Source organism: Colias philodice, chromosome 29, assembly GCF_061535455.1.
Source record: "Colias philodice isolate Cphi_HAF_F1 chromosome 29, ilColPhil1 Martin Lab GWU primary, whole genome shotgun sequence".
In the NCBI taxonomy this organism is placed as follows: domain Eukaryota; kingdom Metazoa; phylum Arthropoda; class Insecta; order Lepidoptera; family Pieridae; genus Colias; species Colias philodice.
In genome coordinates this window covers 3,268,045-3,288,074 of record NC_143114.1, presented here as the reverse complement: position 1 = coordinate 3,288,074, position 20,030 = coordinate 3,268,045, and the positions used below count along the sequence as shown (strand labels likewise).

Sequence of the window (20,030 nt, the reverse complement as noted above, 5' to 3'; positions counted from 1 at the left end):
CACGCTAAGACCAACAGGAGGAATGCGGGTGAAACCGCGCGGCACAGCTAGTGGTAAAATAATTTTCGGTCTAGTAGTTTTGGAGCCTATTCCATTCAACCAAATAATTAATCTTTGCTCTTTATAATATTAGTGTATCTCACACTAAAAACCAACAAATTGACACAAATTCCAGGCGTTATCAGCAGCAGAAGCGAACATAACAAAATGGCGGACAGCGCACGAAGCAGCTCGGTCTCAAGCAGCTGCTCGAGCGGAGAGGATATTGTCGGACTGCGAGTGGAAGATGAGGGAGTTGGAGAAGCGGGCGAGGGACGCGGAGAGGGAGAGGAAGGAGGTAAGGGGGAGGGATCTTCTTGAGGGCGTCTCGAAAAAAAAAACGACGTGTGGCACTCGGGGACTGTCGCGGTAAAGCTATTGCATGCTATGCCTTCAAGCCACACCTTCGTGTCCCTCGGAGTGGGGAGCGTGAGGTTTTTTCGTTACGGAATTTCTCGATTCGGTCCCCGCGCTCAAGGCCCGCGATAGAAGCTATGCAATAGCTTAATAAATTCTGTCGTCATTCAATGAACGCGCTAGTCATTCAACAATATGCCGGGTGGTTAAATCTGCTCTGTTCGAACGGCTTTATTACAATCCACTAACTTGGACGTTGAGTGACGTTTGTTAAATCAACATTCGGCCTAGTTATTCAATTGAATGTCGTCATTCAATGAAAGTACTAGTCATTAAGTCAAATAGCAGATTTAACCAGATGACGGCGACATTTATAAAATATAAAAGAATTACGAATTATCATGTGTAAATTTTTCTTTTTAAGTTGGCAGGAAAATCAGTGACATTATACTTAGTTATATGTAGTTTGTAAAAAAGTTTTATTATTCTTTTTGTGTTGTAAATGCTTAGGCTTCTTTTACTCAGTATTCGGATTTAGCACCACATAAAAAGTGCCCCACAGTGGATGGAAATTGTCTAGTGCGGTATTTTGTATTTATCTACACTAATATTATAAAGAGGAAAACTTTGTTTGTTTGTTTGATTGTAATGAATAGGTTCATAAACTACTGGACCGATTTTAAAAATTCTTTTACCATTCGAAAGCTTCATTATCCACGAGTAATATAGGCTATATATTATCACGCTAAGACCAACAGGAGCGGAACAACGCGGGTGAAACCGCGCGGCACAGCTAGTTTTAATATCCTTTTATATCAATTACAGCTATCAGAAACAGTAGAAGAACTAAAAGCCGCCCCACCCCCCTCCCACGTCGCCGAGTTACAACAACTTCGAGGCCTATTGTCAGAACAACAACGTTCAGTGCAATCCCTTACTTTGCAATTACAAAGGGTTGAAACAAGGGAGGAGGCTTTGAAACTAGAGGTTCATAGACTGAAGGATTTGTTGGAAAGGGAGGGGAGGTTGGTTAAGGAGAAGGAGGAACAACATGCTATGGTGGGTTTTCTTTGTAGCTTAAAGTTCTTGTGATGAGAAGTAGCACACATGTGTTATTTTAATTTGCGATATAGTATTATATCATCTGTGATTTTGTTTCCTTTTTTTGTGAGAAGTAGAGTAGTTTTTTCTGATGGTTTTATCTATCTCCATACAATGTGGTTGTCGATTAGGTATGAAAGTATAATATACAGTGATAAAACATTCGTCAAAAGAGATGCATTTATAATAAGGATGTTTATCCAGGTTTATCGGGTATAAAAAAAATATCAATGTCAAATTAAAATAATCCTGTTTGACTTTAGGCTGTTGTAAAATTTTCCTGTAAAATGTTGTAGTTTCGTTAATTTTTATACAAGAATCACTTATTTAGGGGTCAGATAAAAAGAACCGTTTGCATTATTTTGCTCTAATCCCATGTGTCTTTATTAAAATTCGGCACCCAATTCTACCAAATTATTAATTTTATTACACATTTATTCACCAGGCAATAGACCGCCTCAACCAACAACACGCACACCACATTGACTCAATAAAAGCGGAACACGCTGAAGCACTAGCAAGTGCGGCCAGCGCACGGTCCATGATGGAACGGGCTCATGCTGAGAAAACGAGGACAGCGCTGTCCAATTTACGGGCTGAGGCTGAGAAAGATGCTAGGAACGCTGAGAGAAAGCTGAGAGAGGCTACTACTAGGGTAAGTTGTACTATTGACATAAATAAGACTATTGACTATTGCCATAACGCAATAATTTATTTTAAATGATTTTTTAAGCTTTTATTGTACTCTCGTAACATTTGTAAGTCTATGTTCTATTCATTATCGAAAGGACGACGCGACGCCCCCTTCCCCCTCTGGTTCGCTTCTTGTTTACGTAATTTTTGGGATGCGCGTAGAGTTTATAATATTCAAACGGAAAATTAAATGAATATTTATTTTTCTATGAAAATAAAATCTAACAAATTATCAAAAGTCGTAGAACAAATGTTGTTACTTATGATGTGAGATATCTTGTCCTGCGAGGTTGCTGGTGTTTTACAAGTAACCCTGTATATAGAAAGACAGTAAAATTATGTTTGTAATAAAGTACCTATAATTATAAATAAATCTCCCTTCCAGTTTGAGAATCTAAAAGAAGTGCTAGCATCAAAAGAAGCTCAATTCGAACATGCGATCGCTGAAGCACACAGTAAAGCGGATTGGGACATAATGCAATTACGACATTTGTTGGACAAAGCTGATATCAACTATGCTAATAATGTTGAGAGTCTGAACGAGAGATTTGAGAAGGAGAAAGGTAAGTGATAATTGATAAAAAGACGTGTGGCACTCGGGGACTGCCGCGGTAAAGCTATTGCATGCTATGCCTTCAAGCCACACCTCCGCGCCCGTCGGAGTGGGGAGCGTGAGGTTTTTTCGTTACGGAATTTCTCGATTCGGTCCCCGCGCTCAAGGCCCACGATAGAAGCTATGCAATAGCTTAAAAAAAGAAAAAATGCTTTGAAATAAAAAAAAAAATACGTGTGGCACTCGAGGAGTGCCGCGGTTGCGCTATTGCATAGCATCGCATCGCTGTGCCGGTTGGAGTGGGGGGTGTTAGGTTTTTTCGTTACGGAATTTTTACATTCAGTCGCCGCGCTCAAAGTCTGAGATAAAGCTATGCAATAGCTTAAAAAAATGAAAAATGTTTTGTTTTTTTTGCCAGAAATAGTTTGTAAACCCGTAAAAATGATAGAATGTCAAATTTGGTGCTTCAGGCAACCCCGGACACTCCATACAAAATGATCGTTTTGACAGTCACACTGTAGCGACTGCAAATGTGTGTGTTAACGCTTTATGGTTGGCACATTTGTGACTAGCGTAAAAAAAAATTCGCGTTTTTCTAATGAAATACATCCGTAAACAGCACAATATCTAACCATTTTCTACGAAAAACGATAATCACAAATCCAAAATAATAAAATTACTTTAAGTCAATTTGATTAATGTTGTCAATCTTCGTTGCGTATCGTCCTTGCAGAAAAATATGGCCCATTTTATGTCTGATCGCGCGGGGGTGAGGTAAGTTTAATTTTGGCGGGAGGCGGAGAGTGTCCGTTCTGTAGCGTTTAGCTACTATTATGTATTTTGTGCTTCAGGCCTCTTAAATAAACATTTACTTTACCTGGGCACCAATTTCAACGTGAATTTTGTTTTATTTGAGTAGATAAATAGAACTTCCTTTAAAAATAAAATATCATAATCAATTTTACTATCTTCATAATGATATATCTTCATTTGATCTTTATCATTGTTATAGTTACAAGTATTTTAATCTGATTTTTTTTTGTCGATTTTAATAGTTAACTTTTGATTTAATATGCCGATGTATCAAAAAATCTGTTTAATTTTTGTGCGCCTAAACCATTTTTTCAAAAAATAATATAAAAAATTATTTTCAGAGAGATTAATAGAAGAATGGTCGACGAAACTTCGCCTTGTGGAAGAACAAGCCACATTAGATGCAGAAGAATCTAAAAAACTATTAGATACAACAAGGGCCAAACTAATAGCTGAGAAAAATGATCAAATAAATAAACTTAAAGAACAACATCGGCAGGAAATGGGTAATTAACATTATATTAGCTTCACCTGTCCTACTAATATAATAAATGCGAAAGTTTGTGAGGATGTGTGTGTGTGTGTGTGTGTTATTGTTAATCTTTCACGCAAAAACTACTGAACCGATTACAAAGAAATTAAGCACACATAGAGGGTAACTTGGATTACACATAGGATAGGTTTTATCCCGGAAATCCCATGGGAACGGGAACTATGCGGGGTTTTCTTAGAAAATGCGGGCGAAGCCGCGGGCGGAAAGCTAGTATGTTTATAACCGACTCCTTTAGACTCGATTTTAAACGGACAGATTTAATTCAAACTTTGTCCACTTATCAAGGATCGGTGACAATACAATTTCATGAGTTTGTCTTATTATTCTGAATAAAAAAATAGCGTGTGGGCTGAGTACACGTGTCAGAAGTGAAACTTCTTTGACAAGATTCAAAGATGAATTTGATATTTTTGGTTTTATGGCATAACTAGCGGGCCGCCCCGGCTTCGCCCGTGGTACATATTTACGTTTTCTCTACATAAAAACCATCCTCGTACTTCAAGGAATATAATAAAAAAAGAATTATCGAAATCGGTTCAGCCGTTCTCGAGTTATGCGCTTACCAACACATTTTGCGATTCATTTTTATATATAAGAAAGAATATATTATATGGCATAAATTTCGGTTGGTGTGAAAGGATGCGGGTTCGAGTCCCGCCTCGTGATCGAATTTTTTCTATTCTTTATAAATTTATAAGATTCAAAGGTACCAAAATCGTCGCCTTACTCCATGACGTGACGGTATTGTCATGACGCGACCTTGAAATTTTTACTATCAACGTACCTAAAGAAGTACCTCAAAAAATGATAAAAAAACAGGCTTTTTTACTTTCATTTCTATCGATTCTATCATTAAATCGTGTTTTTATTTTTTTTTGTATTAATTTATGAAATAAATAACTCTTTGTCCACAGACGAGCAATGGGAACAGTTTATGACAGACAAAGAGAATTGTCTCGAACGAATGAAATCTGAATGTCGGCAAGAGGGAGACGAGGAGAGAGTGAGAAGGGAGAAGGAGCTTTTGGAGGAGATTGCAGGTATGGATTAAAAAATTAAAACAAATATTTGATAGGAAGTTTTAGGGAAGCGACCACATCCCAGCTTAACATCGACTATAAAAAAAAAGTTTTTAACCGCTATTTTTTTAATTTTTTATTGATTTTTTTTTAATATTTAACGTTTTATTAGCTGCAATATATTTAAATACCAATCCACTATCTCAGGTTTATGTGATAAAACTGCCTTTTGTGTCATATTTTTAAATTAAATACATTTTTACTAGCTTTCTTTCGCGAACAGATAAAAACTTTCATTCCATATTTAAAATATTTTAAGAGCTTATTTTGTAACAAGACTTCCATTATTATTTATATCTTATATATAAAATTCTCGTGTCACAATGTTAGTCTGCATACTCCTCCGAAACGGGTGGACCGATTCTCATGAAATTTTCTGTGCATATCGGGTAAGTCTGAGAATCGGCCAACATCTATTTTTCATATGTACCACGGGCGAAGCCGGGGCGGACCGCTAGTTTAAGTCTATAAAAATAAATAAAATCTTTTACAGCATTGAAATCCCAAGTTCAGTCGAAATCAGTTGAATTTGAGGATTTGGCGGCAAAAGCGGCGGCTTGTGGTCGAACGTTAGCTGTCACTGAGCAGGAATTAAGGTAAAATATGTTTTATAATTAAAGAAATAGAAATCAAAATCCATTGCATGCATAAATGTTAAAATATGCCCGACCGCGTTAGTTTTTTTTTAATCTAATTTAAAATTGAGTATTCAATTTGACTTTATTGTGACAGTGACGTTGCATACTAAGTCAGATTAAAAAAAAAGAAAGTGTCAGATGTTTGGCGCCAAAAAATTTTTTTTTTTAATTTTTTTAAGTTTAAGTTTATTGGAGATTTCGATAAATAGTGGTTTTCAAAGGTTTTCACATTAATAGAGCTTAGATTATTTTACGCAGTCGGGATCTTTTTTTTAAATAATTTCACTACTTTTAATATTGTTTTACTAATCTGTTTTTTGTGTGCAATCAAAATCAATCTATATTAACAAAAATAACATTATTTTCCATAATCGTTAACACACATCCAAATAAAATTGGTAGCGAAATTAGTCCTTATTTTTCACGATTTTCGACTAATTATTATTTTTATTAAATATATTGCCTTTTGGACGAATTTGGCTACCACAGCATGTAAATATTAAATAACATAAATATAAAATCGTAAATAAATTAACCATTAAATACTCTTCACTATTCAGACTAACAGACATTTAGATATTATTCATGAAAATATATTATTTATTTTATTTATACAAAATTTTCACTTTACGTCCAAAAGGCAGTATGTTTCATAATGCGCACAATTTAATTTAATTTTTAACATAAGTACCTAAGTACCATATTGAATAGAGATTATTGATTATATTTTTTTTATTAATGCGAATTAATATTGTTGCTGTGATATAAAAAATAAAGAGAAGTGTGATGTTTAATTACTTAATGACTTTCTACTATATAAAAATAAGTCGGGTTTTCCTTCCTGACGCTATAACTCCAGAACGCACGAACCGATTTCCACGGTTTTGCATTCGTTGGAAAGGTCTCGGGCTCCGTGAGGTTTATAGCAAAGAAAAGGTGTCTCTGGTGGCGAAACGGAGTTCGCCGGGTTTGCTAGTAGCTGATAAAATTTAAAAGTTAGAGTTGGATTGGTAAAATTTAATGTAATGTTGTTTTCAATATTTTTACCAATTTAAAAAAAGAAATTATATTATTAAGAAGACATTATTCAGTCGTTGCTGTGATATTTTCCTCATTATTTTTTTTTAGTTAAGTAATTGAAATCCACTCCCCTTATGAATTAACTTACGTAATTGAATAACAATGAATTACAAAAAAAAAACACAAAAAAAATATCATTATTTGACATATTATTTTTGCATATAAGTATATCACAAAAATGAGGGTAGAAATAATTGAAACAATTTTGAACAGTCTCGGCTGGGTTGGAGCGCTACTCACAGCTTGTATCACGTGCGTCATCACTGGATCGTTCCGTCTCGCTCTAGTCACCTTTCTCGTTCTAGCAGCTTTCTTTTTTTACACGCGAATACGAGCAAAGGTTTAAATGTCATAGACAATTTTTTATGGCATGATAACATAGACAAAATTGTATTCTTTTTAAGACGCGACCAAAGAGTATGTGGTGTTTTGAGGTTTTATTACCAAATAATTTATCGATTTGATGGCTTGTTAGCCTTTACGACTGTTTAAAAATAACGAGATATCTAGAAAATAATTGTTTTTGAAAAAAATGTTTTCTTTTTCGAAGATATTGAGAAATTTTTGTAAAGAACCTTTTATTTGAATGTTTGTATTATTAATGTACTATTTTTATATTTTTCACAAAGTTTTATGTATTTTACGGTATGTTAACTATAGTTTTTAAATATTTCAATTAATTGTGTGTATTTTAAGTAATTTAAACTGACTGCCATTTGGACTGAGTGAAAAAATTTATAATTATTACTTGTATTATAAGTCATTTACTCATAACAACATAATACATACTCAGGTATTATAATATAAGATTTCACGACTTAGTTATTTCATATTTATATTTATTAAATCTACAAATTACATATATAAATTATTCTCAGCACTCAGAACTTAAGCTGCCATGCTATTTCTGCCATAGATTTATTAAAACGGATAGAGGCCACCCTTATTAAAAAAGATACGAATTTATATTGTTTCATCTGTGTTTTAGATTGATATATATCTCAATTGGACACAATTATTGTCACTTGTTGCTCACTTTTAATTGTGATAAATGTTCACTATTGCATCACATATCATGATGACAGAATGCTATTGCAATTTGCAACTATTGCAATCGATCTAATAATTATTAGAATGCAGTTTATACACCCATTAAACTGTTAGTTTTCTACTTAAAGCGTTTTATCAACATCATCGTGTCAAAATTAAAATAAATTATAATACTTGCTACACCATCAATGGATACTGCTCAGTGTCTATGACATTAGAAATCAAATCCCTGGCCAAATTGGGCTCTCTTTAAGTTGGCGGGGGAAATTAATTTTTTGCACTTTTTTTGGCTCTATCAACTGTTCGCTGTTCTTCATTGTTCTATCAAAATTTTTTTTGTTTGTTCTTTTTTTTATAATTATTAAAAAAAAATCTCTTAAGTTGGCTGTATGATATATGATGTAGCTAGTATAAAAATTTGCCAAATTGTGAACTAAGTCGTGAAATCAATACATTTATCGCTAATACATATTGTAGCAACATAATATTGTAATAAAAAATCATTTATGCTTAAGATTTCAGTTTTAAGTTTTAAATTTTACTTTTATTTCATAAGAAACATACTCAAATTTCTAGTCTTTGATAGCTTTATTGCAATTTCATTAACTATACAAGCTGTAAGCTTAAATAATTCAATTAATTGTTTTAGCATTTTTGTATTATGGTTATTAATAAATTTTAATCAGTTACCTACATATTTGTTTTTTATTTTTTGCAATTCTCTTTAATTTCAATTCAATTAAGTAGCAACAATCACAAAGTTATACTTCAAGTTTTTTTTTTATTTTCAAAAACCACAGACAATTCAATCTATTCTCTGTGGAACTGTCAAAATTTCCCGCCACATATTTTTTACGAAGCAAAACAAGGCAAAGGTCACAATCTATACAGCCACAATAAACAAACTGTCCCTTACTAACATAGAGAGGCACTAGAGCGAGAGAGAGATTTGCGTCAGAAGAGGAGCGATGATGCTGTGAAGATTAAGGAGGCTGAAAACGGTTCGAGGGATCAAATAGAGCATTTGACGAGGAAATGTGCATGTTTGAGAAAACTGTAAGTATTATTTTTTAATAAGGTTATTTCTTTTTTAATATTTATATTTGTAGGTTACGCCGTTCGGCAATATAATGTAGTGTACCTACTATTGAATTCATGATATTTGAATTTATAGAGATGTATAGTATATAGAGTTTTACAGTCCATTCTAGAGGTAGCAAAAAATATACAAAGCATAGGTAAATTTTTATGAATGTGTCTGATGCTAGCTAGTATCAAAAAACCGATAAATGTACAAAAAATAAACATTTTTGAAGTGTAACTTCTTTAGACGCGTTGAGAGTAAAACTTCCAAGGTCATGTCATGACAATACCGTCACGTCAGTAAGTGGAGTAAGACGACGATTTCGGTATCTTTGAATCTTGCCAAAGAAGTTTCACTTCTGATACGTTTGCTCGGCAGCCGGCACACACGTCATTTTTTCTTTTTTTTCATATTTCGGACTTCATATTTTTAATCATATTTATTATTAATAATATAATAATATTATTTTACAGTTTTGACGACATGCGCGCCCGACTCGCGGCGCGCGAGCGCGCGGCTGAAGCGGAGTCGAAAGCGAAAGATAAGGAATTGCATCACTTGAGGACTGAAGTTGCCAGATTAACTAAGATTCTTGTGGAACAGAGGTTTGTCTATGGTTTTGGATTGTGACAGATTTGAGACTGGGTTGCTAGATGCGACAATAAGTTTTTAAATACATCAAACTTTGAGTGTTTTGACTCATTTATTATTTCTAGTTTAATGTGAAAATTTGTTTTCTAATTTAGGTTCATTTTTAACCTGTAAAAATTCTGTTATTTTATAAAATTTCAGTACTTTTCATAATTAGTCTATTTGTTCGCGCTATGCAACGCGCATGCGCAGTTTTATATGGTGAAGTTATGAACGTAGGTTTCTACTTTAGTTGTTTTTATCTTAGGAAAATTAATTAAAACAAGAAAAAGAGTTTAAAAATAATCAATACTTAGGAGCAACGCAAGTAAAACGGCGGGGTACAGCTAGCTTATGATACATAGATATTTTTTTAAAAGATTATTTTACACAATTACAGTGCGCCAAAACTCGGCATGCGCACTCGGGCGGACGGTTGTGAAACATCAATGAAAATGGACGAAAAAGAACAAGAAACACAAGCGGCGCCGCGGAGAAAGGGTACATAGTTATGTAATTACACACCACACGAACAAATGTAGGTTTGTATTGACAGTGACAGGTCTGCGAGTGACGGTTTTGTTATCTGTGCCCGTTTTCGCATTTTCGACTTATTGGAACAAGGATCTTTTGGCACTTGGATGACACAAATTTCTAGGCAATATAGTTCAAGTTATCGGAAATATAAAATTGTTTTAATCTAGCTTTCTTAACTAGCTTAGTCAAAGCAAAGCCCGTATAGTTTCCGTTCCCTTGAGATTTCAGGGGTTAAACCTATCCTATATCCTTCTTAGGTCTCAAGCTATAATTTCATCCCAATCGGTTCACTGATTGAGGTGTGATTATGAAGTTAGGATATGGAAAACTTAACAACATATAACAACACACTCAATGAATGTCATCCACAGATGTCATAAAATGACTTTTCGAATTTTGCCACGTGCCAAAAGATCCATGTAACACTATAATTGTGTGTCTGTTCATCTGTATTGCATCTGTCAAAGTTGGCGCGGAATATGCACGAATGGCGCCGTTGCACGAATCGCAATATGACGGGTTTTGATCAAAATCTTTAAGTACAAGATATTTTTGAGGTTAATTGGCTGTCTATCATCATTATTTTCATTGGTAAAATAATTGTTTTAATTCTTTTGGTATCAAAATTAATGTTATGTGAGAACATATTCATACATGATAACATTACACAATTAATGATAAATTGCTATCATTCAGTCAAATTTACATTGGCCATCGCTTTCATAATTAATGTTATATTATAAGATAAATAATTGTTATTAGTCTGTTGTCGAAGAACTTCTTATCTTCTTCTTTTCATTGGTGTAAAATTTTAAAGTCTGATACTATAAGTGATTAAAGAATATACACTAAACTCATTTTGTAAACCCCGACCATAAGTAACATAAGTGTTGCCAACTTTATGAAGCATTTTATTTTATTTGAAAAATAAATCTCTTTTCTTTAAATTCAATATTCGACATGAAAAGCGAATCTTCGCCACATATTTACATACAAATCAATATTCCACTTGACTGATATTCTTTCTTTTCAACTCACTACCAAATTCTCAAGAACAAACCATTCATGCTAATTATTAGTATTTCTCCTCATTATAAAAACATTATTCCCAAAGGTGGAGTACTAAAAACTCCAGAACTCGCCCGCAAGCGGCCGACATTACCAGAGTTAGAACCTCTCCCGCCAGAACTACGTCCATCTGTCAACGATGATCAAAATGGCCGCCGACGCGCGAAAAGCGTCGATCTTCCAGCTGTTCAAGTGCCCGTCAGAATAAAACAACTGGAGGAACGGAATAAAGAATAAATAGATCTCTTTTAACACGCTTTTATTAGCTTCACCTGTCTGTTTGTAACCGACTCCTTTTAATTTTGACTCACATTAAAAACAGATTAAAATTCAAACTTTGTACACTTATCAAGGATCGGACAATATAATTTTCGAGCTTATCTCGTAAAAGCGTGTTTTTTAATACATTTATTTATTTTACTGGCAACACTTAATACTCTTTGTTATTCAAGTGATATATCGAAGAAGAAAGGGTATTCAAGTGTTTTCTCAATGATTTTGTATTGTTATGTGATTTCGATGTTTTAAAGGATACCTTTGTTGTGTAATTGATATTTTGTAATAATAATAGAAGGTATACAATTAAACAAATCAACATTAATTACTTCACTATATTGTACTTACTTAAATATCTTTTTTATCTGTTGTATTCTGTCACGTTTTACGTTACATTCAAATATTATATTCAATTATAATTATTTTATTCCATCGAAAAAAAAATTAAAAACCAATTCTAAGTTCCAGGAATAAACTGATATTATTTCTACTTTTATAATGTGCTTTTTAAAGTGAAACTTTTATTACATCGTCTCAAACTTTTTGGTCTGTGTAGCGCATGTCGCGTGTATCGCGGCTGCCGAGTAGGTATACCTACTCGGCAGCCGACCGTCACGCGACATGCGCTACACAAAGCAGTGTTCGGAACCGTTCGAACAGTTTCACTTTTACCGTGGTTTCATAAAACCACACAACATTTTTTATTCTCCAGATACGATTTTAAACTATTCTGACTGACTTAAATCAATACTAATTATGTAGATATAATATTATTTTGTCAATATCCAAAGAAATTACAAGAAGATACATTTATTTTCTTTGAAATATCTACTTATAATTCTATTTATAAGAACCTTTTTTATTGTGTCGTGTCTCACAATATAAGAAAATATACTAGAAAAAATATATAGAATGAATTTAAAAACCTGCCTGATTTAATTTTAAGCTAAAGTTGTATTTACTCATTCACGTGTAAATATTATGTTTTTGTAATAAAACATGAAAACGACAATATATTGTTTTATTTCGATAACACTGACCTTATTTTTTTTGTAAAATACCATTTATAACCAAGATAACTAACATCAAAATAATGTATTGTGAATCTTATAATATATTCGTAAATGAATTAGTCAATAAAAAAAATCGATCAAAATATATGAAATAATCTTTAAAATCATAGTCGCTCTTTCATTTTACCTTTGGATTTACCATATAGATTGGATTGGATTTACTATATAAAATATGCTGACCAAGTAAATCCGGAGGCATTTAACTACTATGTAAGGCATGAGATATAATATGTATTTCTCGATGGTACACTATTTTGTATAAACATCATTATGGGGACTTGTATAATAATACCCTCATAAAGCGCTGGCCTCTGAGACCCTTGATCGTATTTAGAATTAGAATTTTCAACCCGAATCCGTTTGTCTAGAGTAAAACAATATATATTAAAAAATATACAAGTGGAAAGCCTGACTATATAAGTAGTGGAAGGATGTAAAGTTTAATTACGATCACAAATCACATATAGTTAATTGAATCGTAAACAGTTTCAACATCAAAAATAATTTTTCCCGTTTTCCTCACTTTTTCATACCGTTGCGTTCATACCACGTCAACTTTATTATTGTATGAAATCAAGTAATATTGTGAACGCAGAACATTATAATATTGTGTCAACTTGACATATGGCACATGACAACTGACATATTTTGATTTTTGGTGTCATCTTTAATTCTAACCTAAAAATTCATATTATACCTAAAAATATATCTCATAAAATATTGATTAAGAATGTCTAATAGTCATTTATTCTTGAAGTCTGGTTTTGTAAGAGCCCCTTTACAGAATGGTGTGGGCCGTTACGTGTGTCAATTACAACGAATTGTGTTGAAATTCTGCAAAAGTCATGGAGGCAGTCGCGGTATTAGGTAGGTAGAATAAACCAATATCAATTAGGAGGATGTACTTTTTTATCCATTATAAACACATCTACTAAATTTTTTTAAAATGATTATGTAACAACTAAATATGCAAAAAAAAAAATACTAATATTATAAAGCTGAAGAGTTTGTTTGATTGTTTGCTTGAACGCGCTACTCTCAGCAACTTCGGGTTCGATTTGAAAAATTCTTTCAGTATTAAATAGACCATTTATCAAGAAAGGCTTAAGGTTATATAATATCACTAGAGGTCCGCCCCGGCTTCGCCCGTGGTACATATTTCGCAATAAAAGGTAGCCTATGTCCTTTCTCGGGTATCAAAATATCTCCATACCAAATTTCATGCAAATTGGTTCAGTAGTTTAGGCGTGATTGAGTAACAGACAGACAGACAGAGTTACTTTCGCATTATTTTATAATATTAGTATGGATTACACAAAGATCAATAAGAGCAGGGTAATACTAGTATAACCGTGGGGCACAGCTAGTATATCATAAAATGAATTGAAAGCAATAAGTAACTCATAACAATCATGATAATATATTGGAGATATGTAATCGATTCTACAGTTGATACAAAGTTTTTAGTCCTGATTTTCCTATATTTATGCAAATTACCATTTTTACAGAGATTTCATTGAACAAGATCTAGTGGACTTTGCAAAACAGAACCCAGGTGTGGTGGTCTACTTGAAGCCTCGGCGACACAGGTCCCCAGTAGTTGTGGCTGAATACTGTAAGTTTATTGTTAATTACTATTTTCTATAGCTTGACTGCATTGGCTGTACCGCTGTATAGGTATTTATTTATTGATTTATAACACTTTCCTATGCTAGTTAATAATACAAATTACTTAAAACTAAAACTTATAGCTAAATTAGCACAGAGGCGGCCTTATCACCAAAGAGGTACCTATGTGCGCGGCGAGGCGGGGAGAGTACAGACTGTTCCGTTTCTTTCTAACTTGTGCTCTTTCTTACCCGGTCCCTGCCGAAACCGCACATACCTAGGGCGCAGTACAGCCACTGCGGTCAAGCTGTAGCTACTGGCAAACTTTGAAACGCCTTGGAGTTAAGAATTATTCCATTGTGAATTAGCTGAAACCTTTTCTATTCATGTTGACTTTTACAAGTATGTATCTATAAATGACCAAAAAATTTCAAAATGATTACCAATAATTGGAAGTTTCATTTTCAATGTTTTTCTTAAACTAAAGTGTTCACAGGTTACTATTATGTATTATGATATGAATCAAAAAAAGTTATAGTGAAAATGTGTGTTTTGTATTTATCCTTTCAGCGATCACATATATTTTACATATTTATGAAGCTTATAATATTATAACCATACTTTTTCAAATTCCAGTAAATGGAGATAGAGTATGGATGAGCGTGCATCAAAAAACGCACTCAGAAATAACAAAATGGATCGAAAACCTCCGCACACAGCAAGGGGACATAGCCTCCACGAGATTACGAAAATACCAATACACAGACCACCCGAGTATCCAGGGTCCCTGGACCCCGTTCACGTTCAAGGATCCTGAATTGAACATTGCAACTTTACCGGACCCTAAATTCGGTGCTAATAATAGACTACCTTTAACAGCTACAGAGGAGTTGAGATTAATGTTTGAGAAACAGAATCTAAAGGATGTGGAAACGGCGGAATAAATGATGGAATTTTTTTATAGAATAAGGTGTAGTTTAGGAAATATATTGTGAATATTGTATTGTGTTTGATTTTAGTTTGATTAAAATTAGTGATGATATTATTGGGTGTTTTATTTGTTTAGTTTAAGCTCTTTTAAATGGTACACACGCAGAAGGAAATTATTCCAGAATTTCCAGACTAAAATCTATTTCTGTATAATAATTATTGAAAAATGCCTTTCGCAATATTATATTTAAAATATAAGAACGCCTGCTGGAAAAATTTAGCAATGTTGCTGGAAGGAGATTAATTGTTGATAATATTAAGCAGTAGGAAGTTTATTTGTTTATTATATACAGGCAGACAGAGTTATCTTGCATTAATTATAATATTAGTTTAAGATCTCTATACCAAATTGCACACGAACATTTGTAATTATATATGTATTAATGTTAAATTATCCTTAATTCCCGCGAGAACCGCTGTACTCGCTTTTGTCCATTTTTAATTGTGTGGTGTGGTTGTATCTTTAAGATTTATATTTTTGGCAATTTTTCTTTTATCTGTTACTTAAAACTAAATTTTAAGACTCTGTGATCACCTGGGAAGTTAGGTATCTAGTTTTTCTTTGAAAGCGCGGGCGGAAATCTAATACATAAGTAGTAAGTAATATCATTTACTACGTAGACTTACACACATAGATATGTTTACACCTTCTTGGTTTGCACTCAACGACGTCGGTCGTTGGTTATGCCCATAGAAATCTAAATAACAAGACACATAGAAGTGCTAGAATGTCATAATTCGTATGAAAACCGCTGTCGCCAAAATCAACACATTCAAACCGAAAGCTAAACAGTACACACAAGTAAACTATGCCTTTTATTCCAGCTTGATTTTAGTGAAAACTAACTTAACTATTAAATTAAGCTTTTGAATATGTATCCTAACGCACGAATTTACGGTTTATTTTAGAATAACATCCCTAAGTATATGAGACTTTTTGCTCCAATACGAACAAACGTGATAATAAGAATGGTCGACTGTGTCATTCATTGTTATTTCGATTACTATGGTGACACTCGTAATACTTGTAAATATTCTATAATTTTAAGGAAAAACGGCATTATTTCTAAAAAAAAATATTTTCCGATGAAATATTATTCCTTTATAAGTATAATTACAACTTGTGGAAGAATTTCCGCAATGGGAATTGCTGAAACACACCATGTATACACTCATACGTCTCCAGAGCAACTGAACAGTGACGAATGCAACTGGTGATGTGAAAATCACCTGAGTGGCGACAAGGTCACGCACGCTTACGACTTCTAGTGTCTTGTTATTTAGATTTCTATGGTTATGCCAAAGATGTAATATACATTATATGTAATATACATAATACCACAGACTAATAATAATATACTACGTATACATAATACGTATCACTATCAAACTTTGGTACTTGGAATATAAGATTAGTAGAGATAGCATCTACAAGCATTGATGCGTTTGGACATGAATAATTTAGGGTACCATGATCAAAGACGTAATAGATTAACGGTCTTACTAATAAAATGTTACTCATTCGCTTTGCAATGGATAAGTTATTGCAATAACCTGTCTTGCTTTTATGATTGATGTTTCATGTTAGCAAGAGGTCTGGTAGAAAATGGTTTTAATTTATCCATATGTTTTTTAATAGGGCAGATAATAAATTGTATAGATAGGTCATTGGATTAGAATGCAACTCGTTTTTATTAGGCTTCATAGTTCATCTGTATGTAATCGTCACTTTTAGAATCCATTTTGAACCACTTTTAACGGACGGTTCTAATTCAAACAGTGCACAAATATCAAGTAGGTACTTTGGTCTGTGTTATCAAGGATCGGTGACAATACAATAATTCCATGAGTTTGTGTTATTGTATCTTTTTAAACCACATTAATTATTATTATTTAACTGTTGGTGTTTGATCTGATAGAAAGCAGTCACCACCGCTCATGAACACTTGCAGAAGTAGCAAATGTGTTGCTTGCATTTTAAGTTTTAAGAGATAAAAGGAATTGACTACGCTACGGGATTATAGGAAAGGATTGGAAAGGGAGAAGAAAAGGAAACTTCTTCGGCTCCTCGACCTATGTCTTATGTTAGTTTCCTTCCGTTCCATAAGGAACAAAACATATTTCTATGCATCTATTTCATGTCGCGATCTTCTGTGGGGGTGTGGTACTTTTTCCGTTCTTGTTCCGTTACAAATTGGTCCCTTGGTGTGTTTTAAATTAGTTTTATGAGGTCCTCATATATTTGTATGTTATTATATTTCAGGCATTGTAATATATTGAAAATTATTTATTACAAGAGAGATAGAACTATGTATAATGTAATGTAATGTAATGATGTTATCAGTAATAAAGGCTATTTTTATTTTTTATTTTTATTTTATTTATATTACAGATTATTTATATTTGTAAGATACATTTTCTAAGGAACCCATTTATAAAATATTGTCACGGTCTTAGCTGATAGAAAGATATATTATAATATGATTTCGTAGAAAGCGAGTTATTTTAGAAACAAAATCTTTATATCAGTTTAGTTTTTTGAAAATCTCTAGATAATAGATAGCTTACGTTGAATTTTTATAATTAATTTGTATTTGATATATATTGTAATGTGTATTTGATTAAAATCAGTATAGAAATAGTATGACACAGATACCGTAGAAACGTAGTTTCACCTGGTGGTTCAAATGACCCATAACTTTTTCAACATGGGCCTGTAGTCTATTACAACTATAGCAAAGTGTTGTTACAACTTTTCTTCTTAATTTTTTCGTCTAGTCCCCTTTCGCAACGTGCGATAAGAAACTTCGTTCCAAAAAATGTTTGTCTGTATGTCCTTATACCATAGTAAATATTTGAACATCTTCAGCAAAGTATTGTGCATGAACCCACGAAGGTTTCTGAGTTGGTACGACCAATCTTCGATAGTGATGGATGGAGTCGGGTATCACAGCATGCTCGATAATAAATATCAAATAAGGTAACCGTTGCGGAATAATGGATTACAAGCAGTAATACTATATTATATTATTACTATATTATATACAGTAATAGTACATATAATAAATAAATAAATAAATATATATACTATAATATATTATATTATTATAATATAATGTATAGGATCTATAGCCTCTATAGGTACACTCACCGGCACGGATTCTTGGCCACTTATAATGCCGATAAAAAAGTTTGAAGTGTATTTTATGATTTTTTTGTATGAAGATTAAGACATTATTATTTATTAGTTTTTTTAAGTTAAGACATAATTAAGTTTTAGTACTCTAAAACTTAATGACTTTTACCACTTTTTATATTTTTAAGAGTTATCGAAATTTGTGTTTGTTTTAATTTTTTTTTCGCTATAAGCAGTTTTAGGATATTCTTATTGTTGTGCTGTATTTCTCGATCCCGAAATTTAGGACGTAAGAGAAAATGAACGTTAAAAAAGCTGTCACGTAATAGGGTGGCAAACTTTTATTTAAATAACTTGGGAAGCTATATAGGTATACTTCTGAAAATAAGATAATCAATTAATTAAATTCGAACAGTATTCCACGTTACTGTAGATATGTTGTACATATTGTATTATAGATATACAGTACATGTAGCCTGCCCAGAAATTTATATAAAAGGAACCTTATATTTATACTAGGTTTCCGCCCGCGGCTTCGCCCCGCAGTCAAAGAAAAACCCGCATAGTTCCCGTTCCCGTGGGATTTCCGGGATTGCGTCATTTTCCCGGGATAAAAAGCCTATGTCCTTTCTCGGGTATCAAAATATCTCCATACCAAATTTCATGAAAATTGGTTCAGTAGTTTAGGCGTGATTAAGTAACAGACAGACAGACAGAGTTACTTTCGCATTTATAATATTAGTATGGATTTTTATTCTGTTTATATTTTAATTAAATTAGATTCCATTGAAATAACGCGAAGTCACTAAAATCAGTACTTACAAGTTACAACTTATAGATTGACATCATTGCCTGCTCAATTATATATTAAAACAGCGTTTCCCAACCTGGGGTACGCGGACCCCCCTTTTTTTAAGTGGGGAAATCTTCCAAAGATACCCACGTTTCCCGGGGAAGGAGCCGTGGGTTATGTCGGATTCTTGCCGACTAAAACCCCACTGTGATCCGTCGAGCCGCTTTAATGATGGGGCCGCGGGTTTTGGTTGGAATACCTAAATAAATAATACCCCTAGGGGTCTGCGAGCATATCCCAGGGGTTCTGCAGACAAATCAAGAAAATTATGAAAGCCTTAGTGACTAGACTATTCTGATGGCCGGACTTTGTATTTTTTTAGTTTTAAGATGGAATAATCTGTCAATTGTAGGGTGGCTATATGCTATTTCATACAAAAACACGGCAAGAAATCAATAATTTTTTTTAATAATATAGATTGACGCGAATAACTTTTTTGGGGTTCCGTGGATCATGTGAAGGTGGCGCTAGGGGCCCGCCACTGGAAAAGGTTGGGAAAGGCTGTATTAAAACACTAGCTTTCCGCCCGCGGCTTCGCCCGCGCAGTCAAAGAAAAACCCGCATAGTTCCCGTTCCCATGGGATTTCCGGAATTGCGTCATTTTTCCGGGATGATAAGTAGCCTATGTCCTTTCTCAGGTATCGGAATATCTCTATACCAAATTTCATGAAAATTGGTTCAGTAGTTTAGGCGTGATTGAGTAACAGACAGACAGACAGAGTTTTACTTTCGCATTTATAATATTAGTATGGATTTAAAAACCTGTGACTCAATGTGTTGCAATAATCTATTCATTCGAGGCATTCTAAATATACTCTC

At 33.4% G+C, this 20,030-nt stretch overlaps 2 protein-coding genes across 9 annotated transcripts in view; both read left to right on the top strand.

The window, feature by feature from the left end:
* The window catches only part of LOC149475847 (uncharacterized), a 48,612-nt gene extending 36,062 nt beyond the window's left edge, over positions 1–12,550 (top strand). For 7 of the 8 annotated variants that reach the window (XM_089712770.1, XM_089712772.1, XM_089712771.1 and 4 more), the window contains exons 6-16: positions 176–337; positions 1,222–1,455; positions 1,943–2,152; positions 2,576–2,753; positions 3,898–4,062; positions 5,024–5,149; positions 5,682–5,784; positions 8,881–9,012; positions 9,514–9,645; positions 10,071–10,171; positions 11,322–12,550. In XM_089712770.1, the coding sequence (XP_089568896.1) occupies positions 176–337; positions 1,222–1,455; positions 1,943–2,152; positions 2,576–2,753; positions 3,898–4,062; positions 5,024–5,149; positions 5,682–5,784; positions 8,881–9,012; positions 9,514–9,645; positions 10,071–10,171; positions 11,322–11,512 (1,734 nt within the window). In that variant the 3' untranslated portion in view covers positions 11,513–12,550. Of the gene's footprint in view, positions 1–175; positions 338–1,221; positions 1,456–1,942; positions 2,153–2,575; positions 2,754–3,897; positions 4,063–5,023; positions 5,150–5,681; positions 5,785–7,119; positions 8,654–8,880; positions 9,013–9,513; positions 9,646–10,070; positions 10,172–11,321 lie in introns of those variants that run through there. The other variant, XM_089712773.1, reaches the window with a different exon arrangement.
* Positions 12,551–13,266: 716 nt separating this feature from the next.
* mRpL43 (mitochondrial ribosomal protein L43) lies at positions 13,267–15,277 on the top strand. Its single transcript, XM_089713000.1, has 3 exons — positions 13,267–13,491; positions 14,133–14,239; positions 14,869–15,277. The coding sequence occupies exons 1-3, from the start codon at positions 13,355–13,357 to the stop codon at positions 15,174–15,176; spliced, it is 552 nt and encodes a 183-aa protein (XP_089569126.1). The 5' UTR covers positions 13,267–13,354; the 3' UTR covers positions 15,177–15,277.
* The last annotated feature ends 4,753 nt before the right edge of the window (positions 15,278–20,030 follow it).

What these genes read in the sequence shown, in the direction of transcription:
- mRpL43 (XM_089713000.1), top strand. Translation starts at nt 13,355, where the DNA reads ATGTCTAATAGTCATTTATTCTTGAAGTCTGGTTTTGTAAGAGCCCCT. An exon ending in GGAGGCAGTCGCGGTATTAG is followed by an intron (nt 13,492 to 14,132) that starts GTAGGTAGAATA and finishes CCATTTTTACAG; the next exon opens with AGATTTCATTGAACAAGATC. An exon ending in AGTAGTTGTGGCTGAATACT is followed by an intron (nt 14,240 to 14,868) that starts GTAAGTTTATTG and finishes TTCAAATTCCAG; the next exon opens with TAAATGGAGATAGAGTATGG.